This window comes from Erithacus rubecula, assembly GCF_903797595.1.
Source record: "Erithacus rubecula genome assembly, chromosome: 27".
Taxonomy (NCBI): Eukaryota; Metazoa; Chordata; class Aves; order Passeriformes; family Muscicapidae; genus Erithacus; species Erithacus rubecula.
In genome coordinates, this window is record NC_136679.1 from 2,513,096 (window position 1) to 2,541,091 (window position 27,996).

Consider the following 27,996-nt stretch of genomic DNA (forward strand, 5'->3'; position numbering starts at 1 on the left):
CCTGGCACACGCTGCCAGGTCTGGAGCCACCGGTGCGCCTGCCCCGGCCACAGCCTGGCCGTGCTCCTGCTCCACGCTCGGAGCCAGCCCGGACCCAGCAGCTGCTGGGGCATCCCCGTCTCTCGGGACTGCTCGAGGTCCCTGGGAGAGCAGGACTGCTGCTCCTGCGGGGCCAGGGGACACGGAGCACCGCAGGGATGTAGGTGTATGTAGGGCACGCAGGCACCAACCCCCCCCTGCAACCCCTCTGTGGGCGTCTGGGGGTGGTTGAGAGCAGATACAAACTAAATCCCTTCTTCTGCACCACTGGAGAGAGCAGCGACCCCGAGACCTGCAGGCCTTAATCCACGGCTTGATTACAAATCGCCGCCACACCACATCTGCTGCGGGGGGGCTGCGGGCACCGCTCCGAGCCTCCCCCTGCACGGCGGCTGCGGAGGGACGGGAGGCTCGGGGCGCGGCGGGGACCAGCTGCCGCCTAGGAACCGGCCGAAGGTGCCCGGGGGGCTCCTGCACAGCCTCACTGTGCCCGTACCCCCGCCCACAAGAGCCGTGTTCAGGTGCAGCCCCGGGCGGCCGGCAGCTCGCCGTGCCCAAAAGTGGGGAAATCTCGCTTTCGGGCGGAGCATCTCCCCGGGGCGCGGCGGTGGGTGCGGCGGGGGCGGCCGGGGCTCTGCGCCGCGCCCGGCCCGGCCCGGCCCGGCTTCCCCCCCGCCCCGTGGGCGGAGCCGCCGGCCCCGCTCCGCCGAGCGGCTGCAGCACCGGGAGCGGCGGCGCCGAGGGCGCTCGGGGCGCGCAGCATGGGCGCCCGCCGCCTCCTCGGGCTCCTGCTCGCCGCCTGCGCCGGCTTCCTGCGCCCCGGTCCCGGCTGCCTCGCACGTAAGTGGGGCCGCAGTCCCGGGAGTTGCCGCTCCGCACTGCGGGACCGCGCCCGCCGCCCCGTCCCCGCATCCCCGATCAGTCCCCGCATCCTCCGTTCTCTCGGGCATCCCCCCTTCTTCCCTGGGCATCTCCCAGCATCCCGCGATATTCTCCGCTGCCCCTGTTCGCATCGTTCCCAAGGTCACCGCCGGACACGGCCGTCCGGGCTCTCCCCCCGACCGCGCCCCGCCCGGGGCGGCCCCGCCGCAGCCCCCCCGCCGGCGGCGGCCCCGCGCCCGGCCGCAGCCTCTGGGGACCCGGGACAACCGGGACGCCTCGAGGATCCGGGATGCCCCGGAATGCCCAGGAGAGCGGGGCCGCCCCACGGGACCGGCCGGGCTCCGCCAGCACCTCGGCCAGCGCCGCCACCCGCCGGGCTGGCCCCGCCGCGGGGCTGCACCGGGCCCGACCCGCTATCGGGAACGGGAATCGGCGAGGCCCTGGTTGCAGCGGGCAGCTCCCCTTGGCCCCCTGAACCGGCGCTCGGAGCCTCTTCCCCGGGGCAGTGAGGCGGGGGGCGGTGGTACAGGGCTCGGTGGTACAGGGCACGGTAGAGTCGGCGGGCGGTGGACTGGGGGTTGATGCAGCACGGTCCTACAGTGAGAGCTGGGGCTGCTCCTGGTCTCCTCGGGCTCCGTCCGACCCGGTAGGGGACCCTGAAGGAGGTTCGGAACCCCAGCCCCTTCGGAGGGTCTTTTGCCGGTGCCGCGAGGTTTGCACGGGGTCCCCCGGAATCCCAGGCGGGATCGTTCCCCGCCGGGGCGGGGCAGAGCGGGGGTCCCGTCGCCCACGTCAGTGCGGAGGCGGCTGGAGCCGGCGCCGGGGCCCGCAGAGGTGTGTCAGCTCCGCTGCAGTGGGAGGGGAGAGCAAAGCGGGCTCGCCGCTCCGCCGGCCCACGGGAACCGCGGGGTCCCGAGCCCTCAGGGTCCGCAGCGCTGGGGAGCTCCCGCGGGGACACTGCCCAGCTCAGTGCTCCGAGGCCGCCCCCAACTCCGTTCTCTCGTCAGGACCCTGCTATGATGAGCTCGTTGCTCCCCTTTACTCTTACTCCATCGGTGCCTCCTCCAGATACAACATTTTCTACTCGGCCAGCTTCGCCCGTCTGTACAGTGAGTCCCCCCGCGGAACCGGGATTCAGGCGGGCAGGGGAGGTGGGCAAGGGGTGTCCCTGGTCGGGTTTTGCCTCTCGCGGGGCTGAAGGGTCCAGTCAGGTGCCGTGGTGGGGCCGAGCGAGCAGCCGCCCTCAGTCGGGAGCCGAGCCGCTGAGCTGCTCCCCCCGCAGGCACCAGCGGCTGGTCCCCCGACCCCCGCGACAAGCAGCCCTGGCTCCAGATCGACCTGATGCAAAAGCACCGGATCAATGCAGTGGCCACGCAGGGAACCTTCAACACCTATGACTGGCTTACACGCTACATTGTGCTCTATGGAGATCACCCTACGAGCTGGAAACCCTTCTTCCAGCAGGGCAGCAACTGGGTAGGGGGGAGCTCAGGTGGGAGGGGGCTCTCTGAGGGGGGTAGAGACCTGGAGCAAAGTGTTGACAGTGACCCTTCACCCCCAGACATTCTTTGGGAACGTGAATGAGAGCGGGGTGGTGCGGCATGACCTGCATTACCCCATCCTCGCACGATACATTCGCATCATTCCGGTGGCCTGGAACCCGCGTGGCAAGATTGGGCTGCGCCTGGGCCTCTATGGCTGCCCCTACCGTGAGTACCTGGCCAGGGGCTCCAGCAGCCCTGCATGGTGGGATCCTGGCTCTGGCACACCTGGAAAACTCTCTCAGATGGGGTTGTGTCTAAACAGTCTGGAGCCATGGCAGAAACCATAGCAGAAGGGAGTATTCTCTGTGCCGGGGCACCTGCTGCTGCAGGCAGTGACAGGGGTGGGGCTGCTCTGCTCTCCCCAGGGTCCCACGTGCTCTACTTTGATGGGGATGATGCCATCTCCTACCGTTTCCGAGCCAAGATGGTCAGTACCTTTGAGGATGACATCTCCTTCAACTTCAAGACACTGGAGCAGGATGGGGTGCTGATGCACGGGGAGGGCTCACAGGGTGACTACATCACAGTGGAGCTCAAACAGGCCCAGCTCCTCCTGCACATCAGCTTAGGTGAGCTGGGGCCAGGGGCTGGGGGTGTGAGGCCAGGGGGCCACCGGCTGATGCTGGTCCTCCCCAGGCAGCAGCCCACTGCACGCCAGTGAGGGCCACACAACGGTGGCAATGGGCAGCCTCCTGGATGACCAGCACTGGCACTCATTGCACATTGAGCGTCTGGGGCACTTTATCAACCTGACCCTGGATGGGGAGGTCAAGCGCTTCCGCTGCCATGGCACCTTCGACCAACTTGACCTCGAAACCGAGGTGGGTGCACTGGGCAGGGGGCTGCAGGATGCTGAGCTGGGGTGTGCTCCAGAGAAGGGCTGACACCCTCCCTCTGCCCTGCAGGTATTCTTTGGGGGGGTGATTGACCACGAGAAGCAGCACCTCACTTACCGACAGAACTTCCGGGGCTGTGTGGAGAACATCATGTTCAACGGGGTCAACATCGCCGAGCTGGCCCGGCACCGGCGGCCCAACATTCGCTTTGAGGTCCAGCCTGGGGGGTGGCCCCTTCTCTGGGAGTCCTCTCCCTGCTGTGGGGGGGACCCCTTTCTTGGGTGTCCTTAGCCCCAGTGCGGGGTGACCCCCTCCTTGGGGCAAGGCTCCCTGCCTGCTGCGGGGTGACACGGGGCCGGGCAGCGGCCGTGCTCAGCCAAGCGGCGCCAGATTGACCGTGCAAGGTTGTCCCTGGCCTGGGGCGCCTGCCTGGCTCTGCCAGGCATTGGGATCAATTTGGCATGATTGAGGCCAGGACTGTGGGGATGGGAGGGCCTCCCCTCTATGGGAACATTCTCTTCCTCACCCCTCCCTTGGTCACTCCCAGGGCAAGGTGGGCCACTACTGCCAGGACCAGCTGATGACCCCCATCACCTTCGCTGGCATCAACAACTACGTGCAGGTGGAAGGGATCCCACGGAGAAACCGCCTGGCTGTCAGCTTCCGCTTCCGCTCCTGGGACACTGTTGGCCTCCTGCTCTACACTGGCTTTTCTGACAACATGGGCTCCCTTGAGATGGTGCTGAGTGAGGGGCAGATCAATGTCTCCATCAGCCAACCTGGCAAGAAAAAGCTGGAGTTTGCTGCAGGTGAGCTGGAGAGCCAGCATGGGGCTGAGGGGTCAATCTGGCAGTGGAGCATCCCCACACACATCTTCCCCTCTGCACAGGGCATCGCCTCAACGATGGTTTCTGGCACTCGGTGCACCTGGTGGCACGGGAGGGCTCAGCCGTGGTGACCATTGACAATGAGGATGGTGCCGAGTTTCGGGTGGCACACCCCTTCCAGCTACGCACTGGCAAACAGTACTTCTTTGGAGGTGGGCAGCAGGGTGGGGTCTGGGGCAATGGGTGCTTGAGGGCTGCTCACCCCCATCTGTCTTGCAGGCTGCCCCAAGCCGGCCTCAGTCACTGGCTGCCGGTCAAACCAGACAGCTTTCCACGGCTGTATGCAGATGCTGAACGTAGACATGCAGCCTGTGGATGTGGAGCTGATGGCACACCAAAGGCACGCACAGTACTACAATGTGTTCTTCAACGTCTGTGGGATCACAGACAGGTATTGACCAGGACAAGGGTGCTGCCTGGCAGTGGGGGGCATTGGGGACTGTGCTGGTGCTGGGACAGGAACCCTCTGTGCCCTCAGGTGCACCCCCAACCTGTGTGAGCACGACAGCCGCTGTATCCAATCCTGGGATGACTTCATGTGCATCTGTGACCTGACGGGGTACAAGGGGGAGACCTGCCACAAATGTGAGTCTGGAGCTCTGTGGGTCAGGGACAGTAGGGGCATCTGCAAGCCCTGTTCCTGCCTGGTGCCTCCCTTGCACTGACCTCCACCCCATTCTTCTTTTCCAGCCCTTTACAAGGAAACGTGTGATGCTTACCGGGTCAGCGGGAAGACGTCAGGCAACTACACCATAGACCCAGATGGCAGTGGGCCGCTCAAGCCCTTCACGGTGTACTGTGACATCCGAGGTGGGGGTAGCAGGAGGGCAGAGGGGACTTCTGGTGCCCCTGGGAACCAGTCCTTGCCTGTGTATTGGAGCTGGAACAGGATAGAGGGAGTGGGGGTATCCTAGGGGTCAAGTCCTGAAGCTCCCCTTTCACTGCAGAGGACCGAGCGTGGACCATCATCCGGCACAACCGCCACTACGGAACGCGGGTGACGGGCTCCAGTGTGGACCGGCCCTACCTGGGGGCCGTGGAGTATTGGAACGCCTCCTGGGCCGAGGTCTCAGCCCTGGCCAATGCCTCTGAGTACTGCGAGCAGCGCATCGAGCTCCACTGCTACAACTCCCGCCTGCTCAACACCCCCTGTGAGTGCCAGAAGGGGGGTGGTGCTGCATGGCTGCATAGGGCAGTGTCCTGACCCTCCTCTGGGCTTGCAGCCGGGCTGCCCTTCAGCTTCTGGATGGGTCGGAATGATGAGCGGCACTACTACTGGGGGGGCTCGCGACCCGGCATCCAGCGCTGTGCCTGCGGGCTGGAAAAGAACTGTGCTGACCCCCAGTACTTCTGCAACTGCGATGCCGACCATGCAATTTGGTGAGTGGTGGTGTCTGTGGAACAGGAGATGTGGGGTGGGGGTTGCAGTCATGAGGGGCACAGATTCTGGGGCACTCAGATGGGGGTAGCAGGGCTGTGGGATGGTGAAGGGAAAGAAACACCTCATGGCCCCTCTGATGTACTCACATTTGCAGGAGGACAGACAAGGGTCTGCTGACCTTTGTGGACCACCTGCCCGTCACCCAGGTTGTAGTTGGAGACACCAACCGCACTGGCTCTGAAGCCCAATTCTTGCTGGGGCCCCTACGGTGCTATGGAGACCGTAAGTGACCGGCCCCACAGAACATCCCCTGCCTGCAGAGTGCCTACACCTGCCTGTGGTGTCCCACATGGAGGGACCCTGCCCATCCCTCACTGCCTCTCCCATGCCCTGCAGGTAACACCTGGAACACCGTCTCCTTCAACAGGGGCGCAGCCCTCATCTTCCCCACCTTCCAGGCCAACCACAGCCTTGACATCTCCTTCTATTTCAAGACCACTGCCCAGTCTGGAGTCTTCTTGGAGAACCCAGGCTACCGGAACTACATCCGCATTGAGCTCAACAGTACGGTGGGGCAGAGGGTGCAGGACTGTTGGGGGAAAAAGGGCTGGGGCCTCTTCTCAGCATCCTGTCCTTGCAGCCACCAGGGATGTGGCATTTATATTTGACATTGGGAATGGGGACGAGAACCTGACGGTGCGGTCGGTGGTACCCTGGAACGATGACGAGTGGCACCAGGTGAAAGCTGAGCTCAATGTCAAGCTGGCGCGGCTGCGGGTGGACAAGCTGCCCTGGGTGGTGCGGCCATTCCCCCCACAGAGCTTCGTCCGCCTGGAATTTGACCGGCCCCTCTACGTTGGTGAGAGCCCCTGGCCACGCCCCTGCACCCCCAGGTCCCCAAGTGCCACAGGGCACTCATTCTTGGCCCTGCTGCAGGTGCAGCAGAGCACAAGATGCGCCCGTTCCTGGGGTGCCTGCGGGCACTGCGGATGAACGGGGTGACGCTCAACCTGGAGGGCAAGGCCAACGAGACGGAGGGTGTGCGGGTCAACTGCACCGGCTACTGCCAGGACCCGCCGGTGCCCTGCCAGAACAGCGGGCTCTGCGTGGAGCGCTACAGCCACTACACCTGCAACTGCAGCATCTCCGCCTTCACCGGGCCCTTCTGCAACCACGGTGAGCGCCGTGCTCCGCGGGCTGGGAGGGGCCGAGGGGCCGGCGCTCCCCTCACCCGTCAGCTCTCCTGCAGACATCGGTGGGTACTTCGAGGAGGGCACCTGGGTGCGGTACAACATCCTGCCCATGTCGCTGTACGCCGCCCGAGAGTTCGCCAGCATTGTCAGCAGTCCCTGGCAGCCCCTGCCTGGCTACAACCTCACCAGTGAGGAGGTCAGCTTCAGCTTCAGCACCACCTCGGCACCTGCCGTGCTGCTTTACGTCAGCACCTTTGTTAAGGACTATATGGCCGTGCTCATCAAGGATGATGGTGAGGGCAGGGCCCACTGCCCTTGGGCTCATCCACAGCCTGCATGAGGACCCCTGTCTGCATAGGATGCTCCTCTCTGTGGATGCCACTTTCCAACCCGATAGATGGGCTGGAGGTGCCCACTGAGAGGTCCAGCCCTGCTGACAGCTCTGTGCTGCCCACAGGGAGCCTACAGCTGCGCTACCAGCTGGGCACCAGCCCCTATGTCTTCACTCTCACCAACAAGCCAGTGACAGATGGGCGGCCCCACCGTGTCAACATCACCCGCCTGCACCGCACACTCTACACCCAGGTTTGGGATGGGGCACCCTCCTGGTGGGGCCTGGGGGCTTCAGGTCAGGCTGGGAGGGGGCTTGGGTGGGGTGGCTCTGTGGGCACTGATGTTGTGCACCTGTTTCCCAGGTGGACTATCTCCCCGTCATGGAGCAGCAGTTTTCCCTGTTTGTGGACAGCAAGCTGGACTCACCCAAAAACCTGTACCTGGGTCGTGTGATGGGTGAGCTGGGGTCCCATGCTGGGGTCTCCGGGGTTTCCTCTGCACAGAATGGCCCTTGCTGTCTGAGAGGGATGAGTAATCTCCTTCTGTGGCCCCACAGAGACTGGTGTGATTGACCCCGAGATCCAGCGCTACAACACACCTGGCTTCTCAGGCTGCCTCTCAGGAGTGAAATTCAACACCCTCGTGCCCCTCAAAGCCATCTTCCACCCCACCAGCCCCCTGCGGCCCTACAGCATCCGGGGGGAACTGGTGGAGTCGAGCTGTGCCTCAATGCTTCCCCTCAGCACCCTCCTTATCCCTCCTGAGATGGACCCCTGGTACATGGCCACAGGTGGGTGATGTGGTGGGACCTTGGTGGGGATGGAGACCTTGTCAAGCACCAGCTGCAGAAGGGAAGCTCCAGCGTGAGACCTTGCTGCAGTCTGGTCTCAGCTGCCTGCTCTGTCTCTGCAGAGTTCCCACACGTGCACGACGATGGCTGGATTGGGATCATCATTGGCTGTAAGTGAAGCCTCTGGTATTCCACATTGGCATGGCCCTGCGGCCCCTCCCCAATCCCTCACTGCTCTCTCTCCCCCGCAGTTGTGATCTTCCTGCTCCTGCTGCTCTCAGGGCTGCTGGTGCTGCTCTACTTCTACCACCACCGCTACAAGGGCTCTTACCACACCAACGAGCCCAAGGCCATCCAGGATTACGGCGGTGCCCCCAAACCGCCGTCGGCACGCAAAGAACAGAACCTGCCCCAGATCCTGGAGGAGCCGAGAGGGGACTAGCGGGGCCGGGATGGGCTCACAGCCCCCGCAGCCCCGGGAGCCGCCCGGGAATGAGCGAGTGTTGCGGGACCAAAAGGCCGAGCACACCTGAACTGCCAACACCCGCCTTCAAACAGACCGGACCGGACCGGACCGGCGGCCACCTCCTCCCCACGGCCGCCACTGACCGGCCCCGGAGCACGGCCACGACCCGCCGAGCCCCAGCCTCGCTCGCCCCGGACACGCCGACAGCCGCCACGCTGGAGGCAGCCTGCTGCCTCTCCAGCTGCCAAATCCTGCCTGGCCTCTGCCGGGGAGCCCCAGGCCCGGCTCCCACCCTCCCTCTGGTCGGGGGATCCCGGCTGCTGCCGCCCGTTAGCGCTGCCCGCGTAGATGACCCGCTGCTTTGCTCGCTTCGCCAGCGCCACGCAGAGCCACGAGCACCGGCCCCGCACAGCCGGGCTGCCAAGCAATACTCCCCACCGGCGCCGCGCATGCCGCCACCGCACCTTGCTGAGATGCTGCTTTCATAAGATCAGGTACAGATCCTTTCTACCATTTTTGTTGCTGGATATTCTACTACACTCTGGTTTTTTTATTCTATCGGTTTGTATAAAAAACCAAACGGAAGCTCCCGCGGGCGCGACGTCCCCGCGTGTCGTGGTACGTGGTCTGTAGTTTGCTACTTCTCTGTACGAAGTGCCAGTCCTGCTGATTACCTCCAGCCCAGGGAAAGCTCCTGTTCACTTGCTGTGTTGTGGTAAGACAATGTTACAGATATGCATTTATCTACCCAAAGGCCTGGCTCCACTGGGCACTTTATTTTTAAAAAGTCTGTTCTTTTGAATGAGATGTGAAGATAATCAAATAAAGGCAGAATGATGGCGTTTGACACTCCCCGGCCTTCACCTTGGCAGCTGGATCAGGAGGATCAGATCCTCTCCTCCCACCCTGCACCAAGGGAGGCACCACATTGACAAGAGCAATTCCTGGTCCTGGAGCAAGATGCAGTGAGCCAGGGCTAGAGGCAGCTCAGCTGCTGGTGCACACACACATCATGTCCTGCTCTCCCCACCACACACCTCTGCCCCCTTCCCACCCTGAGCCAGTGTGGGTCACTCATGATTCCCCCTGGGAGCCACGTCAGGGACAGCTGAGCTGAGCCCAGCAGCCAGGGGACAGTCTGGGGATAGAGGCCAGAAGGCAGAGGAAGGTCTTCGCTACCACTTTATTATGACAAAGGCTACAAGCCATGTTATTTAAAGTGCATTATTATTACCATTATTTACCGTCAACAAACCACAGACACAAGCCTGGCATAGTGCAGATATGGCCGAGGTGGCAGAAGACGCTTAGGCAAGAGCAGGGCTGGCAGGAGCTGGGCAGATGGAGGTGGCAGGGAGCAAGGCTCAGGCAGGTGCTGGGATACAAGCACTGCTCCAGACAGACCTAAACACCTCCAGGCTCCAGGGGGCCATCACAGAAAACTGGGACAGACAAAGAGCCTGGCCTGCCATGGCAGGGTACTTATAAAGCATGGTGAGGGCTGGGCCAGGGAGGGCCTGGCTCCCGGGTAAACCCAGCATCTCTGTGTCATCCTGGACTAAAGAGCTGGGAGTGGGCTGGGGCCCTGAAGCCAGGTCAGGGCTCAGCCAGGCTCCTCATGTCATCCTAGGAACCCAGTCCTGGACATTGGGAGCAGCTCAGCACCCAGCACCAGGCCAAGCAGGAGGCTAGTGGCATATGTGGCTCTCAGGGGACAGCCCCACACTTCAGGTCACCTCAGGCCCCATCCAGCCTGCCCTGTCCCAGGTCTGGAGCGACATCCCTGCAAAGCTGCTGATGGATGCAAGACACCTGGGATGCCTGCAGTCCCTCCACCCCAAAATACAGGGCCCAGCTACCAGCTGAGGATTAGTTTAAAGTGCTTTTTTTTTTTTTCCTTTTTTGCATGGGGTACCAAGGCTAAACCTCATCCTGCCAGAGAATATTTCCTCTTTATTCCCAGGGCCAGGGGGGTCACAAAGCCCAAGGAAGGTTTCTGAGAAGCCTCCCCTGGGTCATAACAGGCAGTGACTGTACCATTGTCCTCTACCTAGCTCAGTGGCACCCCTACTCAAAGTATCATGTTGCATAGTGCTGCTCTCCCACTCCCAGGCATCCCTTGGTGCCACTCCAGCCACAGTCCCCATGGCAGTCCCCATTTCCCAGCCAGCTGGGGCAGAGGGGCTACCAGCCTGGGACAGCCATGGCCCAGGGGCTGCTTACACTCCCGCCCCAAGTCTCTCTGGTGTCTGGATGGAAAGTAGCACTTGTGACGCACACAGCAGCAGGAACAGCAGCAGTCATGTCAGCGTGAAGCAAACATGGCATTGCTTACAAGGTGCAGCAGCAAGGTGTGCCAGAACCACCCTGGAGCTTAGATGATGTCCGTCTCCCTCTCTATGCCGACATACTTCAGGGCATCTGCCTGGCTGTACCTACAGGACAGGAAGTCATGGCTGTAGAAATGACCTCCCATGCTCCCCACAAACCCTGCAGCCCAAGGTCCCTGCTGGCCAAGGTACCTGTAGTCAAAGAAGAGCTCCTCTCCTGCCTGGATGGCTCTCTTGGCAAAGATACCAATGCGGTGGTCTCCATTCACCATCACAACTGCAACCAGAGACACAACACCAGAGACACAATATCAGAGATACAGCATCAGAGATGTGCAGCCCCTGCCTGGGCTGAAGCTCTTGCAGCACCATGTTCTGCCTGGCCTGGCTGGGTGGGGCTCCTCACCTTTCGCATAGCAGTTGGGGTTCACTGAGTGGTTGGCAAAGCGGATTTTATTTCCTTTGCGAGTAGCATCAACAACAAAATCTATTATAAAAAAAAAAGAGAAGGAAACTATGGTGTAAGATCAGGCCTGTCACCCAGGCAAGAGGTGGGCTAAGCCTGCCCACCTGGCCAGCAGCCCTGGCCTTTCCACCCCTGGCAACCTCAGGAAGTTACCATTGTTGAGGTTGAAGAGGAAGCTGGACATGTACTTGTCGTAGACCTTTCCTCGCCTGTCAGCCTCATCCTGTGAAATGAGCTGTAGAGGGAGATCACCTTGAGAAACTCAGCAGATGAGGGTTGAGTTGGCTGACCTGCCAGCAGGAAACACCTTCCTGCTCTCCCTCCCACCTCATGGGCAGGAGCTTGCCAGGGTTCCCAGGGGCAGGGCCAGAGCAGGGCTCTCAGGCAGCAGCACACACAACATGCTCCATCCTTCACATCAGAGGGCCAGAGGTACTGAGAGGTGTCCCCAGAGAGCACAAGGCTTCATCTCCAGAGCTGGTCAGAGTGAGCCCACAGGCACAGCCCAGCTGGGGAAGGCAGCTGACCCCAGAGCCAAGGGAAGCTCTCACACCACACACAGCCCCCATGTGCCTGGCCAGCAGCCCCAGCACAGGCAGCAGCACTGACCTCTCCGCAGTACTCGGAGATGAACTCGTTCTTCTGCACAGCCTCCTTGATGAAAGTCCCCCAGCCAGCCACATCTGATGGGGCCAGCAACAAATGCTGGAACCAAAATAAAATGATACAGGGAGAGTTGGCAGTTACAGCACTTCACAGCACACAGATCATGGGGACAGAGGGGAGGCAGTGTCCATCCAGCATTCCCTTGTTGTGGTGAAACACAGCTCCGTACAGACTTACACCATTACATGGGGCTGCACAGGACCTGACACACTAATTTGCAACTTTCTCTGAATTTCCCTTTTTTTGAATGTGCAATTCCTTGCTCTGACCAACAGAATTCAAGACTAAATCATTCTCGAGTCACTTTATGACTTGCTCTCACCATTCCTCATGTAACTCCTATGTCCTGATTTTCACATCCACAATCCCTACTCCAGAGAAAGTGCTGCACAGGCTCAAGGCAGAGCAGCCTCTTTTCCAGACTCTGGCACTCTGGCAGCAGCCAGAAGTTGTTCCTCATCCCCACACACACACAGCAGCTGTGTCACCTCTGCCCTGAGGCAGCCCCTGCCACACTGCTGTCCATACCTTTTTGAGGCCTCTCTGGATGCTGCAGTTCTTGCAGGAGACCACCTTGCAGTCCCAGTGCTCGGAAGCGCCGCAGGTGAGGCAGAGGTCTGGGTCACACTCGCGCACAGCCAGGTAGCAGGGGCACTGCTTGGTGTTGCACTGGGTCTTACAGCGGCAGCCTGGGAAGCGGTTCTGACCTGCAGCAACACGTGGGTTTGCACTGTGAGGTTTGGCACAGAACAGAGGGGCCATGCAGGGTCTCTGCCCCAACTGCTCCTCCCCAGCCAGATCTCGCCCTGGCAGGCCTTAGGCAGGGACAGGATAAAATTTGGCTGTTTTCTCCATTGCAGAGCTGAGAATGGAAACCCAGACAGGAAAAGCAAACATGGCAGAGCAGTGACCCAACGCCCATCCTAATTGCTGGAGGCACATCCTGCTCACAGGGGACCAGCAGTAGCACCCACAGGATATAGACATAGGGATGGGCACTAAGAGGAGTGTCTCTCAGCTGCCAACAGCTGCATGGCAGCACAGAACCTTTTTTTGTTTGGATTTTAGCAGGCTGCTAACAGAATTGCTGTGGATGGACAGAGCAACAACTGCAGGAATAAAGTAGGCCCCCAGCAAGTCCCAGCTCTGCACCCTCCCCATGCTCTGTGCCAGAGCTGGCTGCTTTCCTGCCCCATAGTCCTTGACCTCTTCTTACAGTCAGGGTTGCACTGGCAGAACTTCTCACAGAAATTCTGAGTCATGATGCAAGGGCAAGAGCTGTCACAGGGATGCTCGGGGTGGTCACAGGGCTGGTAGTTGTACACCTGGGTCGGTGAATTATCTAGAACAAGAAGAGAAATGGCAAAATTGGAAACTGCATGTGCAGGAACCTTTTCAAAACAGCAAGTGGAGGGCACTGGAGCAGAGAAGGTGCAAGCTGCCTATCTGCCTGCACTGGGTGGGGAGCCTGGCAGCACCCAGATCCCACAGGCACACACGTGGCTGTGGTCAATGAGCACAGCAGGGCTGCACACCAGCCCTCAGCCTCCTCTGGCTGCAGCAAATCCTACTGCCCCTGCAGCCTCAGGGTGCACTGGGACAGCCACAATGCCCCCAGCACCTCAAGGAGCCTGGCCAGGGGTGTCACTCCCCTCCACACTGCTGGACCTGCAGGCTGGTGAGCAGGGCACAGCCATTCTGCTGCATCAGTCAGAGCTGGAGAACTCAACCCTCACAAACCTCCCATGACACAGCCACAGCCAACACTACCTTTCTTCAGCTGGATCTTCCTGCAATGAGCAGCCCACAGCCTGCAAAAGGAGCAGAGAAGGTTCAGGAGATGCATTTGCCATCAGGGAGTGTCAGCCAGCACCACTCAGCACCAGCAGCCAGCACAGCAGAGACAGGCCTGGCAGATTCATGCATTAATGATCAGCAGCCGCCATAAAGCGGAGAGAGATGAGAGTGACGCAGTTGCAGCAGAAGCTCTTTGAGCCAAAACCCAGAGCCAGAATAACACTGGACACATTGAGATCAACAAAGTGGGTTACAAGTTAGGGAAGTGTTAGGTTCCTGTTAGGGAAGTGGCACCAGGACAAATAGCCAGGGCTGTCTATCCTTGAGCTGAGCCTGGGACTGCAGGGCCACTGACCCCCCCAGCCAGAGCAGCAGCCCTGGAGCAGGGCCAGGGCCAGCGCCCAGCAGCAGCCCCAGCAGCCCCATGTGACAGCAGGACGTGCGCACAGATGGGAGCCAGATGGGGATTACCAGGAATGCGTTGGCACAAAAAGCAGCAGATCTGGTTGCATTTTAAGAACAAAACAAGCTTGTCCAACACTTGCCTGTGCTTCCTTTTCTTCTTCTGGGATGGATTCATTAACTCATTTGTTGGCAGTTTCGTTATAAGCGATTCCTTCACTGCAAACTGAAAGACCTACCGAAGAACAGAAGCAAAAAGAAGAAACAAGTTCAGTGCTCTGAACTTGTGTTATCAAAAGCATAAGGACAGTGTAACTAAGCACAGCAAGGGCTCCCAGGCCTGGGCTCAGAAAGTAGCAGCTCTACCCTTTTCCTGCCTATGGCACACTGCCTTCTCCTGCCTGGAAAATGAGTGTCTGCACACCTGGCTGTGACACTACACATGGGAGGGAACCCACGGCACTGGCACACAGGGCTAACTCTGCCAACAGCAGCACTGCTGCAGAGTAACACCCTGAACTCCAAAAGCATTGATATGGCACCTTCCTCGGGGGGAGCTTGTGGCAGAGAAATAAAACCAACAGGGGCCCTGGCCCCTCTCTTGCTGCTGCATTGCCTGCTCTGGGTACCCACCTGCTTGCAGGTCTTTGTCCCCAGCAGCCTGGCAATCGAGCAGAAGTTGTTGAAGTAGGTCCCATGGAAGACACGGAAGAGCGATTCCTCAGCTCCCGTCCACTCCACCGGCTCCTGCGGCGTCTCCACTGCAAACAGCTGGGAGGAGGCCGGGCTCAGCTTCTGCTTAGTGGGGGTTTGGCAGCGGGAGTTGGCCTCTGGCAGGAAAGGCAGATGTTAAGCCAAACACATCCTGGAAGAAGGCACTTAGCCATCATGGTTCTGGGGGGCAGTGGTCACCCCCTAGTGCTCTGCAAGCTTGCACTGCACTCCCAGCTACACACTGCTGCTTCTGGTCAGGCACAGTGCTCAGGAGCCAAGGGCTCACTCTGGTGTTTACAGGTCCCAGCAAAGCTCTTGCTTTGCCTGGCAACATTCCTCCTTCCTGGGAGAAGACAGTGAATCCCACAGCAGCGAGGGCAGGGCTGGTGTCCCTCAGGTTTGCTGGGAACACTGACTGCTAACTCCAAATTCTCCAGCTGTGCAGGAAGCAGAGGGAAGCCTGGGAGAACTCCAGCTGCCTGCCCTCACAGAGAGGAGTGGGGTGTCTCAGGACTGGCACCATACCCGAGGAGCTAGAGGCCCACTCGTTGCCTGTGTCGCGGTCGCTGTCGCCCTCCCTGGTCTCAGTGACAGCCGGGGTGCTGGAGCAGGACGCGCCCACCACGTGGTGCCGCCGCCGGCGACGGCCTGAGCACTTGGATCGGGGGTTGTGCAGTGCAGCAAACTCCTTGGCTCCTTCCTGCAAGCAGAGCAGAAGACAAGACAGGTGGCAGATGACCAGGGAATGCAGGAAGGTTTTTCCACAGGCCCTGGGAGAAGCCCTGTCCTGCCAGCACCAAGAGAAGGTGGAAGAAGCTGGCCATGTGTGGTCCCTTCAGCAAGTGCCAGACCCTGCCATCCTCGTGTTGCAGGTTCCCATTTTGTTCCTTTTGGCATCACTGCCCAGTCAGCAGAGGCTCCTTGGCCCTGAACCCCCAGCTCACTCCTCTGGATCCTTCTACCTTCTCACTCTGCTCCTTTATAAAATGGGCTAAACTTCTCTAACAGTGCACTCATGCTCCTCTGAATCCAACAAGGACCAGAGCTAATTCTGAAAAAATCACCCAAGTTGTGAAAAAGATCCACAGCGCTCTGCAGAGCAGAGCTGGCCAGGGCACTTCTCTCATGGTTTCTAAAGCAGTGACACAGAAACATACCAGCCAGAGGAAACAGTCTGCGCCGCAAGGATCTGGCTCAATCTTGGTCTCTCTATTCTTTCGTTTGTACACATTAGGAGTAGCATGAAAAGCTGAAAAAGTAACAGTTATCTTTACTATTAGCATTCTCCAAGAGTCTTCCCCCACTCTGCAAGGGACAGGAAGAAGGAGCCTGTGTGCCTGAGGGCTCCCCTGGCAGTGGGGCAACCAGACCCACAGGGTAGCCCTGCTCTAACCCACAACAGGGACTAGGCAGCTTGGAAGGAGAGGCCATAGGAGAAGGATCAGCTTTCACACTGAAACAAAAAGACCACATGATATTAATATTGTATCTTTTAATAAATAATTCACTGGAAAAAGTCCTGCGACTTCCCAAAGAAGCCCTTAGACCTGGAGAACAGCAGGTCCAGCAGCTAAATCAGTATCCAAAAGGCTTTGGCAGGACCAACCGCAGGAACATGACTAAGACGAAGCTGTAAGTTCCAGGGTAGCAACAAAACACAGGGGCATGTCCAGACTTTGGCAGTGAAACATTCATGCCTTTCACTGAGGAGCTTCTGCAAAGCAAGAGCAAAGTCTGGTGGCGGCAGGAATGCCCCACAAACCGCCGGGAGCTCGGACGCGGCGTGCTGAGCGCGGAGAGGGGACGGCCACGCGCGTCGGTCTGCCATCCGTGGGAGCAGAGAGCGGAGCCGTCGGTACAAAAGGCTTCTGGGCACCTGCCAGCTCCTAAGGCCCCACTGCAAACTCATGAGGCACCACCCTCCAGAGACTCCAGCACGGACTAAGCAAGGTGTGCAGAGGAAAACTGAGGAGAAAGGGCTCTAGGGAAGCGTCCGGCTGAGGTGGCACTTACGATGCAGGAAGCAGTCGTATTTGAAGCAGCGGCGGCAGAAGAGGGTGTGGAAGGAGTGCAGGGACTGCTCCCGCTGCACTGACTTGGCGCACGGCCCGTCGATGTTGGGAGTGCACTGCGGCGGCAGCACGTTGGGGTCTGACACCTCCGTCAGCTCCCGGTACCTGTTGGCAAACACAAAGGCCCAGGGATGTGCATTCCCCAACTGTGACAGCTCTGCATGCCTGCACCACCATCTGAGCCCATCAGGCTCTGGCCAGGTACCTCAAGGCCAAACTGCAGTGTATAACACTCAAAATATGCTCTGCCCACAGAGCCCAGCCAGCCCACAGTGCTGGTCTCTGAAATAAAGATTTCAATTCTTGCTAAGAAAGGGAAGAGACAACCAGTGCAGGGATTTTCTACCTTTCTTTCATATCCTCTGGGAAGCCATATTCAGGAAACATGGAAGAAATAGCAGTGAATATCATGTCATTGGGGAATCTCTTCTTGGAACACTTCTTGTTACCTATAAAGAAGAGGAGACACAATTCTTCAGTCAAGCTGATGTGGATGGGTCTCTCCTTCTTGCACAGAGCAATTCCAGAGATGCTCAGGATTGTATTTTAAGACAGAAATGTACATGTACAACAGATAAACCTTATGTCCTGCAACCAGGCTGAAGTACTTCCAGAAGCAGTGTTAGACCACTTCCAGTGCAACACAATGTACTGCAAGAAGTACTAACTTTTCTTAAGTGCTACTACTATTTATTTCTGCCAGGGCAGAACTTGCAGACAATGCTTTTCTACATCCACAAAAGTGTTGGTGTTTGTGCTGCCCGCATCACTACAGATCAAGGACAAAGACAAAATTACCCATCAGCATTCAGAAGGTCAATGAGGACACATGAAAATCCCACAAACCAGAGCTTCCTCTAGGCAACAAGAGCTCCAGGTGGCATAGGAGAGGGAAGAGGAACACTAATACATGGAAAGCAGGTCTGGAAGGGATTTGAAAATGTCCATCTCCCTGCCTCCCACAGAAACAGATCCACCCACACGTCCCTGACAGGTGTTTGCCAGACCAGCACTTGAAAACATCCCAAAGCCTCTCAGATAACACCCAGCTCTGATAATCTCATCAGGAAGTGGGTTTTCAGATGACTCATCTAAATTACTCCTCACCACACTTTCAGATGGTGATTTCTTCTCCTGTCCACAGTGGACAGTGAGAACAAACCATGTCTCTTCTGCTACAGAACTTGTCAAGCTGGAACTACTCTTGGCAACACATTAACAACCCAGTGATGGCAGGAGAGTGGTGCCCAGTGCTCAGGTGGGGCAGGACAGAAATGTGACCAACATCATCTTCACTTCTCTGGGGGCTAAACCCACCTTCCACTCCACGCTTTCTTTTCCTTGTCACTGGCAGCTCCTCTTTTCCATCCTCCTGTTTCACCTCAGAATCATTGTGTCCTTCCTCTTCCTCGTCTGAGTACTGATTCAGAGCATTCACTAGCTCCAGGAACACAGCATCACTGATGAGGACTGACCCTGAGATCATTTCTGAAACACACAGAAGTGGGAGTGGGAGTGCCATCATCTTTCTCATTTCTCACCATAGTAAACCACAAGCCAGTGTGCTCTGCTGCCCACCAGAGCCCTCCTCTCAGTTTTTTGGGGAAAGTGGGATTTTAGCACTACAGTCAGTAGTGGTGTATTGTTTTCAGCAATCTCAGGACAGGCCACACCAGTTTCCTGTGTCTTCCTCCTCACTGGGTAATTTTATGATGGGGCAGACAGTGCTTTTCATTGATTAGACTCTCGGCTAAGGCAACAAGCAGAACAGGGTTGCTGAGCTCCTCCCCCTCTAGCACATTTTCAGAATCCCAGAGGTTGCCTGTGAATCCCTATACAGAGGAGGACTGGCTCCAGAGCACTCCAGCCATTAAAATGAGTGAGGTACCCAAAGGCAGGAATGTGCCCTTGCAAAGGAGAATGGCAGGCACCATCCTGTTTCCCTGCTCTGAGAGCTCCCACAGTAAAGTTGGTTGCTGCTGCCACCTTTTGACTTTTGAACATCCTGGGTATGTTATTTGCAAGAGACTGAACCCCAGAACCACAGGAAGGTTTGGCTTGGAAGGGATCACAAAGCTCATCATGCTCCACCCCTGCCATGGACAGGCCACTAGACCAGGCTGCTCTAAGCCCCATCCAACCTGGCCTGGAGTGGTCAGAGCTGGTTGCCCCCAGTTACCTTCCTCTCCATGAACTTTCCCATCATAGTTATTAATGAGTTCTTCAATGAAAGTTTCATCTTCCTCCTTCACCTCGTCTCCCATGTAAGGGATATTGCACAGAACTGTTTCATCCTCCACCTGAAGAGAAATCAGACACAAATCAGAAAAGCAGTGGTTGCTGACCCAAATGGGGCTGTGCCCAAGGCTTCCCTGATCCCTCAGATCTACCAACACAGTGCACAGCAAATGTCTCATCACTGACACATCAGTGCTACCCCACTGTAATCCAGCCACAAACGAAAGGACCTGCCTAAGAAATGAAACTCTTCATATAAAGGGAAATAAAAATCTTAGGGAAAAACACAAACAAACAAAACCCTCCAAAAACATATTTACTCCTTGAATCCTGTGAAGCAATGGTGAGTGTTAAGAAGTCACATGTAAAAGAAACTACCTGGGTGAGGTAGCATGGACACAAGTCTGCCTTGTGGGATTCTACAATACAAGCAACTAATTTTCTAACTAATATTCTACTAATACAAGCAACTTTTCATCATCTCTCAAGCAGATGTTGCCTGAAACAAGTGGGATGAAGAACCACTTCCCAACCATGTAACAGTCAGATGCTGACCTCACTGAGACCTCATGCTTCCCACGTACCATGAAATTCTGCTGAAGAGGGGACCAGGAGTACATAATGGGCACCAGTGCCACTGTGTTCAGGGTCCTCATGTACAGTGTCTGGCTCGAAAATCCTGGGAAAATGCTCTCAACAGTGCACTGGAATACAAGTACAGAGAAGGTCAGTGAGAAACCATCCTGGGAGGCTGCCACAGCCTGAGGAAAACCGAATTCAGGATGAATACAGAAGCCCCATATCCACCCTGTGAACTCCACCACAGGAAAAAGCCTTGGGGTTACTTTTTGTCCATTTCTGCATTCCAGAAGTGTGATGCACAGCCTGACACTGACTTAGGACAACACAGACAAAAACTTATCCCATATCCCAACAGTTGCCTGCAGAGTCCTGGCTCCAGTCCCCACTTGCTGTTGCTGCCCCTTTTTCTCTGCACACCTGTTTCAGGAACGGGTGCCCACTGACTGGCTTCATCAGCTGCACTGGTTGCACTCGAAGCTTCTTCCAGTCTTCATTAAGGATTTGAGTCTTTTCATGAACCTTCGCAAAGTTGGCCACAAAGAGAGCCTGAAAGGAGAAAAGGAGTTCTCAAAATTTAACAAAACCCATTGAGAACTCCCACAGCACATCAGGAAGATCCTGTAAAAACCAACTGAAAATGAGCTCTCTTGCTGCAGTTACATCAGTGCTTGTTTAACAGCTTCATGTGTGCCACAGCTGCTGCCCACACAGCTCAGGACAGAGCATGAGGAGAAGTAGCATCTCTTCCCATTGATCCAGCTTGCAAGTCAAGCACAGCTCATCAATTCACCTTGCTAACACCCTCTAGCAGCACTCTGAGCTGAAATGAAGCCTTTTTGGGGCATCTCAGCCTAGTCCTTGCTGTGACTGTACCTTTGCTCCCATGTTGGCCTGGAACCTCTTGAGCTGCCGCAGACGCATGTACTCAGACTTGACTTTCCTCTTCCAGTACATGATACATTTGGATGTCGGAGGAGTGGTAATTTCCATTTTTCTGTAACAGTACAGAAAGAATTAACATCAAATAACAGAGGGCTCAACGCTGAAACAAGTGATATTAGAAAAACACTCTTATGAATGGGAAAAACACTCTATCAATCATAAACCAAGCAAAACAACACCGTGGCTCTGCAGTGCTCCTGACTGCGGAACACCCACAGGCGAAGCGCACGGACAGGCCCGGGACAGCAGCGAGCTGTGGTGCTGACCGAACCGCCCGCTCCTGTCCGCCGAGCCCCCGGGGCTGCTGGGGTCCCCGCCCTGCCCCGGGACACGCCGCCGGAGAGCCGCGGGTCCACTCCAGCAGCTCTCCCCGCCGCTGCGGCCGGGCCCGAGCGCTCCCCGAGCCCGGGAACAAGAACCGGAGCGAGCCGAGGCCAGCGGCGCCGCCAGGCCGGGGGAGCGGGTCCCAGCCCCGAAACTCCCTGTCCCCGGGGTCCGGCCGGTTCCATGGGGACCCGCTGCCCCCCAGGACCCCCCGGGACCTCCCGGCCCCGCCCGCACTCACTGCTCGGCCATCGCGACAGGGGGAGGCCGCGCGCCCCCGCGACACTGCGCGCGCGCCGGCCCGCCCCGGGCCCGGCCCCGGCCCGCCTCAGCCCCGGGCCCGGCCCCGCCTCAGCCCCGCCTCAGCCCCGGGCCCGGCCCCGCCTCAGCCCCGGCCCCCGCCCGCCTCAGCCCCGGGCCCGGCCCCGCCCGCCTCAGCCCCGCCTCAGCCCCGCCTCAGCCCCGGGCCGGCCCCGCCTCAGCCCCGCCTCAGCCCCCGGGCCCGGGCCCCCCGCCTCAGCCCCGGCCCCGCCCGCCTCAGCCCGGGCCCGGCCCCCGCACATCAGCCGGCCCGCCCCCCTCAGCCCCGGGCCGCCCCGCCTCAGCCCCGCCTCAGCCCCGGCCCCCGCCCCGCCTCAGCCCCCAGGCCCCCGCCCCGCCTCAGCTCCGGGCCCGGCCCCGCCTCAGCCCCGCCTCAGCCCCGGGCCCCGGCCCCGCCTCAGCCCGGGCCCGGCCCCGCCTCAGCCTCGGGCCCCGCCCGCCTCAGCCCCGCCCTCAGCCCCGGCCCCCGCCCCGCCTCAGCCCCGGGCCCGGCCCCGCCTCAGCCCTCGCCTCAGCCCCGGGCCAGGCCCCGCCTCAGCCCCGCCTCAGCCCCGCCTCAGCCCCGCCTCAGCCCCGGCCCCCGCCCGCCTCAGCCCCAGGCCCGGCCCCGCCTCAGCCCCGGGCCCGGCCCCGCCTCAGCCCCGGGCCCGGCCCCCGCCTCAGCCCCGAGCCCGGCCCCGCCTTAGCCCCGGCCCCCCCGCCCGAGCCCGGGCCCGGCCCCGCCTCCGCCCCGGGCCCGCCTCTGGCCCCGCCCTGCTTCTCATATGCCCAGGTCCCGCCCTGCGTCGCCGCCGCCGGTGCCGGTGGTGCCGGTGGGGCGGGGGCTCCTGGGCTGTCTCGGCGGAGCGGAGCCTTTCCAGCCTGGAGGACATCGCTGTCGGCTGCGGGGAACGGGTTAAGCGCGGCGGCTCAGTGCCGTGCCCGCCCATTCTCGGTGTGCCGGGGCCCTCCCTGCCCCTGTTGTGGGCCCGGCCTCATCCCGCGGGAAGCGCCTGGTGGGACAGCGCTGTTCCCGCCCGGTTCCACCGCCCTCCGGGCCCCGGGACAGCCTTTCCCGGCCTGGCCAAGCTCCTCGACGAGCCGTCCTGGTGGTCCCGGTTCCCTCTGGCCCCGCCGCCGGGCCCCCCTGTGGCGGCGCCGGGCAGGAAGCGGCTGCTGGCGGCAGCTTTCCTGCCCCGGGGGCCCCGGCGCTGGGGAGCGGACGGAGCTGGCTCCTGCCCCGGCGGGGGCCCCGTCCGTCCCCTGTCCGTGCCCCAGGGCACTCTTTCCCGGCGGGTCCCGCAGGGTGACTGCGGGGGACGAGCAGGCCCGGCCCGCGCCCGCAGCCCTGCATCCCGGAGCTCCGCTGAGCCAGGTGGGGCGGGGGCCCGGCGATCCGCGACCTTCCCGGGCATCGGCTCGGGACCGAGCGGACAGTGCTGGACGGGCCGGGGTCTGGGGTAGATGCCCGGAGGAGCCCCAGCCCTGACGCAGGAATCCCGCTGTCGGGAGGATGAGGATGCTCCCCCAGCTACGGCTGGTGTGCTGCCTGCTCCTGTCTCTGCTCCCCTGGGTGCGGCAGAGGCAGCTGGGGGTACTGCACGGAGACACCAGGGGACTGGGCACAGGGTCTGGCGGGCAGCGAGTCATCGCAGGTCCCTGGCTTGTTCTCTCCTCTGTCCCAGTGCAGCTGTGCTGGGGGACAGCTCACCTGGCCCTCCTGGCCTTCTTTCCGAGGATCTCTGAGCAGGATTTGCTATGCACTTCTCTGCCCCCGGGGCTGGCGTTGGCTCAGAAACTTCCTTTCCAGGCTGCAAGGGCCAACCAAGGCAGAGCCAGGAGCCCTCTGCTCCCTTAGTCCCTTTACTGTGCTCAGCTCGGCCTGGGAGAGGAGGAGGAGGGGGTCTCTGATGTAGTGGGACCACCAACTGGGCACAGGGGTTGTTCCTGGCTGTGCAGCCCTGGCATCCTGTGTCTCCTTCCTGCAGGGGATGGGAACACTGAGCATGGGGATCTCAAGGATGAAGTTAGTGCCCTGGTGCCATGTCCCAGGTGGCTCTAGCCCTGGCTTCTGCAGCAGGGCTATAGTGGGGTGCTCTACCACTGGCAGGGCAATGTCCAGCACCCCTTGGACCTCACATGGTCCCACAGGTCCTACCACCACCAATGGCACAATCTGGCCTTCTAAGTGACTACTGGATGAGGATGGTGAGTACAGTTGCCCTCTTATCATCCTGATTGTCCTCCCCATCCACTGCAGACCTCAGAGAAACCTGTGCAATCTATGCTGGGGCTTGCAAAAACCTCAGAGCCTCACTCCTGGCTTGGCTGAGCCCATGGGACACTCACAGTCACAGGCAGCCCTGGCAGCCCTAGTGTGGGACCCCTAGGGCTGTGTGTTGAACTGCACAATAATCAGAATGCCTGCCTCATCCTGGGCAGAGTCCGGGCTGACTGCAAACATCACTCCTGAAATGACACCTGGGGGGAGAGCTGGGAGTGGGGCGACATCCCAGGGTCTGTCTGGTGCCCTGCAGGACCTCTGGAGGTGCTGGTGGTTACCAGCCCACTGCTAGGACACCTATCAGGGCTGGATCTCCCTCTGCTCCTGGGCCCCCTTCCATGTCACCCTCATGGCCATCCCCAAGGGAAGTCACTGCCGCTGGGACCAGATCAGCAGGTGGTTCAGCATCAGCACCAGCAGTGCCACACGCACACTCAGAGCAGGGCCATCGCAGGGATGTGTCCCCAGCCCTGCAGGCTGGCCTCATGCTGTCCCCTCCACAGCACCTACAGTGAGCTCTCCAGTGGCACCCAGCAGCTGGCCAGCTGCTCTCCTGCCCTGGCCTGGGGCCATCCTCAACACCTTCTTCCTTCAGGTGCAGGCTGAATACTTCACCAGCTGCACAGAGACCAAGCTCCCCACGCTGGGCAGTTGGCCCCCCAGAGTGGCTGTGGCCAAGGGGCTCAGCTGTTTCATGCCCCTTGCAGCTGCCCTCACACTCAGCAGAGCCCGGAAAGGGGTTCAAATCCCAGGGAGAAGCTGCCCATCAGGTCTTTGAGGGGCCAGAAACAGCCTCCTTCCCAGCCAGTCCTGGTAGCTAATGAGTGGGAGGAGAGGGCTGAGGGTGAGAGTTCAAAGCAGGGATGGGGAGTTTGGGATTCCTTAGGTTTGGAGTGGCACGAGGGGAGGCTGCACATGGGGCACCTGCCTGAGGGGAACACTGGGTGAAGAGTCCCAGGCAACTGACCCTGCACGGACCGATCTCCTTCCTCTGCTCCTCAGCTTGGGGCTGGCAGGGAACGCCGGGGATGCCAGGCTGGGTGGGGAGCCCAGGCTCCTGGCAAGCAGCCACCGTGCTGTCCCTGCCCATCCCCTCCGGACGCCCCAGGAGGGGGGCGGCCATCCCAGCCCTGGGGCCGCGCTGAGATCATTGGGTGTCTCCCTGGCAGAGGCTCCTGCCACCCGCCTGGAGGCTCCACCAGAAAGAGCGACCAGGGGCTCCAGGCTGCAGCCGCTGGAGTGCTGGGGATGACTTCCAGATGTGGCCACTCGCCCGCAGAAGGTGGTTGCTGCAGGCTGGGAGGCATCACACAGCTCTGCCAGGACCTTTGCTGTGGAGCTGAAGCCCAGTGCGATCCACAGCAGGGAGGGTCCCTGCAATGCACTCCAGTCCCTGCTCTTGGTGCCTGAGGCGGCTGTTAAAGGACAGGACTGCACTCTGCCCCTGCCAGGTGTGAAAGGAGCTCACCCAGCCTCAGCCAGGTGCTGTGTGGGAATGCAGCAGACCTGCGGGCTGAAGTCACCCTCAGTGAGGGGGGACATGGGCCCCTGGGCGGGAACTGCTCCAGGAAGGGGGGGCTCTCGCAGAGTCAAGCAGGCGCCAGGCTGGACAGTGCAGGAGGAAGGCACTGTGGCCAAGGACTGGCAGGGTCGGCCAAGTGTCTGCCCTCTCCCCACCTCCTCGGCCTCGTGCCTGGGGGTAGGTTGTGTCCTCACCCTTCCTTCCTTGGCCATGGGCAGGAGCTGGGGCTGCTCCGGCAGTGCTGCCTGCGGGGCAGGTGCCTGTGTGAACCAGAAACTGCGGTTTTGGGGCCGTGGGTTCCCCTGCCGTCCCCATTCCCGGGCGGCAGCGCCCGTCCGGGGACATTGTGCTTTCCCGTCCACTCCCCCCGCTGCTGGGCTGCCTGCCCTCCACGCAGGAGACGAGGGATTTCACAACCCAGCCCAGACAGGATTAAAGAGAAATACACAAGTAAACAAATCGCGGCCTCGTAACGCTGGACGTGCTGTGCAAGGAGTGGATCCTCCAGGCCGGTGGGTGAGGCGCGGGCGTCGTGGGTGCCGGGGTGCGGGAGCGATGCCCGCGGGGGCCGGCACCGCACGGGACAGCGCAGGGTCCCGCCGGGAGAGCCGCTTCAGAGCAGCACTGAGCAATCTCATTTTTCACACGTCTCCTGTAGTCAAACTGCCCCTGTCAGAGGAAAGGAGTTGCTTCCTGTTATTTCCATTGAAATCCCTGTCCCGGTCGTTAGCCGGCAGGCTTTGGCAGGATGGCACCGCGCGCGCACAAGAGCTCCCGCCGTCTCTCCCAAGGGCTCCTGCTGCTCTGCGGTAAGTGCGCGGGGCGCGGCCCCGGGGGCTCCGCACCCCGAACCAGCCCGCACGTGGCCGCCCTCCCACTCGTGGGGCCTGGGGCCAGGGTCTTGACTCAGCCCGCCCCATCGCCCCACCCCAAGATGGAACCAGCCTGTCAACGCTGAGGTTAGCTGAGGCAGCTATCGCATGGCCAGGGGGAAGTGGCAGGTGAGCCGCAGGTACTGTGGGGCAGCTCCCACCACGCTCTGGCAGGGAGCCCTGCAAAGAGCCGGGCTGGAACAGGAGCTGTAGCACCACGTATGCCGAGGCAGAGGGGCTGGATGGGACCATCAGGAACAGAGATCGGGACAGGGTGGGGTGCCCTTACCACAGCAGTGTACTAGCCCAGGAACACCCCGTGGCCAGTGCTCAGGCAGAGCCCACTCTGGCAGTTCAGCGTGGAGCCAGCAGCAGTGCCCCACGCTAGAGACCCGCAGCTAAGGGTGGAAGATTGATCGAGCAGTTTCCTTGAGCCATGGGGCTCCCACGGGCCAGGCAAGACATGCCCTAAGCCCTTGGCAGGCTGTGCTGGGTGTGGGACTGACGGCAGGCAGAGGGGCTCTCCTGCAGTTCTGTGCTATGGCCAGTGCTTCCTCTTCCTGCCCCAGCCCTGTCCGGCTGCAATGCAGCACCACGCTGGCTCCCCATGGGTGGGGCCCCAGTCTGTCCCCATGCTGTGACCACGGCCCATGGTTCATAGCCCCTAATCAGCCCCTCCAAACCTTTGGATAGCTGCCTGCAGACTGGCTAGCCCTTCCCACAGCCCCTGATGGACGCCCTAGCCCCAGCATGTGCCAGGCTCTGGCTCTCTGTGCCCCACCTGCCAGCTCCAGTGTCCCCTGAGGGACACCCAAAAGCAGTGATTTCATGTAGACTCAGCCTCTGCCAGGGTAGCTCCTGCACATGGAGCCCTGTCAGCAGCCTTACCTCCCCCAGACTCTATGTCCCCTCTTAGCCTGTGTCTCTCCCTCTGCAGTGCTCCTGGGACACACTCAGACAGTCCACACGGATACAGTGACAACAAGCTTCAGCCAGGATGCTGGGACAAGCCCACCTATGGCCATGTCCAACGGGACAGCCCAGTCCATGTGTGAGTGCTGGAGTTCAGCGAGGGCCGGGCAGCACTGTAGGACAAACAGTGCCCTGGCCAGGGTTGGTTCTGTGCCACAGAATGATCCCTCCTTTACTCTAGCCACCCCAAAAATAGCTGGCCTGTGCCATGAAGCCCTCCCTGCCACTGCCCACAGTGGGGGCAGCCAGCAGAAGCCTGCCCTCCCCCTGTGGCCCTGGTATTGCCCTGGGCTGCTGCAGTCTCCAGGCAGCATCTCAGGGCTGCTGTGGGATCCATCTCTCACTATGTTGATGTCTCTCCCACCGGCCAGGGCAGGGCTCCATATGCCAGGTGTCACCTGGTAGCAGGGGCAGGCAGGGGTGCACTGTGGGCAGAGGCATGCTGCTCATGTTCAGCACCTTTCCTCACAGACGGGAATTACACCGACCTCACACTGCAGTGCTGGGATTACTTTGTCGACCTGATGAGGAATGTGAGGACATCAGAGTTGTGCGAGTGGAAAGTCATCAGCAGGTAGGTATAGGGCAGCAGGACCTTCCCCTCCAGTAGCAGGGTGCAGGGGCTGGGCAGTCCAGAAGGGGACTGTGCCTCTGGTGTCCCATCCTGTCGATGTCCCGGCTCTCTTCCCAGGCCCTACAGCGAGCTGCAGGGCTGCCTGGAGTTCTGGGCTGAACGCCTGAACTACAGCTACCCCAATGCACTGGCAGAGCAGTACATCTTCCAGAGCCATCACCGCTACTTCCACAACTGCACCCTGGAGCACCCGGTGTACTTCGACCCGCCCGAAGATGTGCTCCTGGCCATGATCATCGCACCCATCTGCCTCATCCCCTTCCTCGTCACCCTGGTCATCTGGCGCAGCAAGGATAGCAAGGCGCAGGCCTAGAGCTGCCGTCCCGTCCCGCGGCTGCGGGGCCGCCCCAGCACCCGAACCGCCCGGTGGGCTCTCGGGGCCACCAACCCGCGCTGCTGAGGCGGCCGGTTCCTCCTGCGCCTTTCCCACCCTGCGGCTCGGGATTAAACGTTTCTTCCCCCACGCCTGGCGCTGGTTCTTCGGTCGTCCGATCCCTCCTCGGCCCCGGCCCGGGCGAGATCCCACCG

The 27,996-nt window shown here is 60.3% G+C and overlaps 3 protein-coding genes across 3 annotated transcripts; 2 read left to right on the top strand and 1 right to left on the bottom strand.

Moving 5' to 3' along the window:
• Positions 1-716: 716 nt before the first annotated feature.
• On the top strand, positions 717-9,418 carry CNTNAP1 (contactin associated protein 1). The gene is made up of 24 exons (XM_079327976.1): positions 717-879; positions 1,929-2,030; positions 2,204-2,397; positions 2,483-2,630; positions 2,831-3,034; positions 3,102-3,286; positions 3,371-3,514; positions 3,849-4,110; positions 4,191-4,340; positions 4,408-4,579; positions 4,667-4,773; positions 4,879-4,998; positions 5,136-5,339; positions 5,412-5,568; positions 5,724-5,851; positions 5,966-6,133; positions 6,210-6,428; positions 6,506-6,745; positions 6,819-7,055; positions 7,220-7,347; positions 7,458-7,551; positions 7,652-7,885; positions 8,008-8,055; positions 8,137-9,418. Exons 1-24 carry the CDS (start codon positions 801-803, stop codon positions 8,325-8,327), a joined length of 3,915 nt encoding a protein of 1,304 aa, XP_079184102.1. The 5' UTR covers positions 717-800; the 3' UTR covers positions 8,328-9,418.
• A 97-nt stretch (positions 9,419-9,515) lies between these two features.
• On the bottom strand, positions 9,516-21,225 carry EZH1 (enhancer of zeste 1 polycomb repressive complex 2 subunit). Its single transcript, XM_079328041.1, has 20 exons — positions 21,126-21,225; positions 20,492-20,612; positions 20,036-20,164; positions 19,621-19,740; positions 18,978-19,098; positions 18,116-18,286; positions 17,145-17,247; positions 16,740-16,903; positions 15,884-15,975; positions 15,252-15,426; positions 14,646-14,842; positions 14,156-14,247; positions 13,584-13,624; positions 13,030-13,155; positions 12,342-12,520; positions 11,757-11,852; positions 11,301-11,382; positions 11,088-11,168; positions 10,874-10,958; positions 9,516-10,786 (listed from the first exon to the last, which is right to left on the bottom strand). The coding sequence occupies exons 1-20, from the start codon at positions 21,134-21,136 to the stop codon at positions 10,726-10,728; spliced, it is 2,247 nt and encodes a 748-aa protein (XP_079184167.1). The 5' UTR covers positions 21,137-21,225; the 3' UTR covers positions 9,516-10,725.
• Positions 21,226-24,722: 3,497 nt separating this feature from the next.
• Positions 24,723-27,931, top strand: RAMP2 (receptor activity modifying protein 2). The gene is made up of 5 exons (XM_079328037.1): positions 24,723-25,502; positions 25,649-25,799; positions 26,800-26,913; positions 27,306-27,408; positions 27,526-27,931. The coding sequence occupies exons 2-5, from the start codon at positions 25,739-25,741 to the stop codon at positions 27,779-27,781; spliced, it is 534 nt and encodes a 177-aa protein (XP_079184163.1). The 5' UTR covers positions 24,723-25,502; positions 25,649-25,738; the 3' UTR covers positions 27,782-27,931.
• Positions 27,932-27,996: the final 65 nt, after the last annotated feature.

What these genes read in the sequence shown, in the direction of transcription:
- CNTNAP1 (XM_079327976.1), top strand. Translation starts at nt 801, where the DNA reads ATGGGCGCCCGCCGCCTCCTCGGGCTCCTGCTCGCCGCCTGCGCCGGC. An exon ending in GGCCCAACATTCGCTTTGAG is followed by an intron (nt 3,515 to 3,848) that starts GTCCAGCCTGGG and finishes GGTCACTCCCAG; the next exon opens with GGCAAGGTGGGCCACTACTG. An exon ending in GATTGGGATCATCATTGGCT is followed by an intron (nt 8,056 to 8,136) that starts GTAAGTGAAGCC and finishes TCTCCCCCGCAG; the next exon opens with TTGTGATCTTCCTGCTCCTG.
- EZH1 (XM_079328041.1), bottom strand. An exon ending in CAGACTGTTTCCTCTGGCTG is followed by an intron (nt 15,427 to 15,883) that starts GTATGTTTCTGT and finishes CTCTGCTTGCAG; the next exon opens with GAAGGAGCCAAGGAGTTTGC. An exon ending in TCTCCGAGTACTGCGGAGAG is followed by an intron (nt 11,383 to 11,756) that starts GTCAGTGCTGCT and finishes CTCCCTCTACAG; the next exon opens with CTCATTTCACAGGATGAGGC.
- RAMP2 (XM_079328037.1), top strand. Translation starts at nt 25,739, where the DNA reads ATGGCACCGCGCGCGCACAAGAGCTCCCGCCGTCTCTCCCAAGGGCTC. An exon ending in AGGGCTCCTGCTGCTCTGCG is followed by an intron (nt 25,800 to 26,799) that starts GTAAGTGCGCGG and finishes CTCCCTCTGCAG; the next exon opens with TGCTCCTGGGACACACTCAG. An exon ending in GAGTGGAAAGTCATCAGCAG is followed by an intron (nt 27,409 to 27,525) that starts GTAGGTATAGGG and finishes CTCTCTTCCCAG; the next exon opens with GCCCTACAGCGAGCTGCAGG.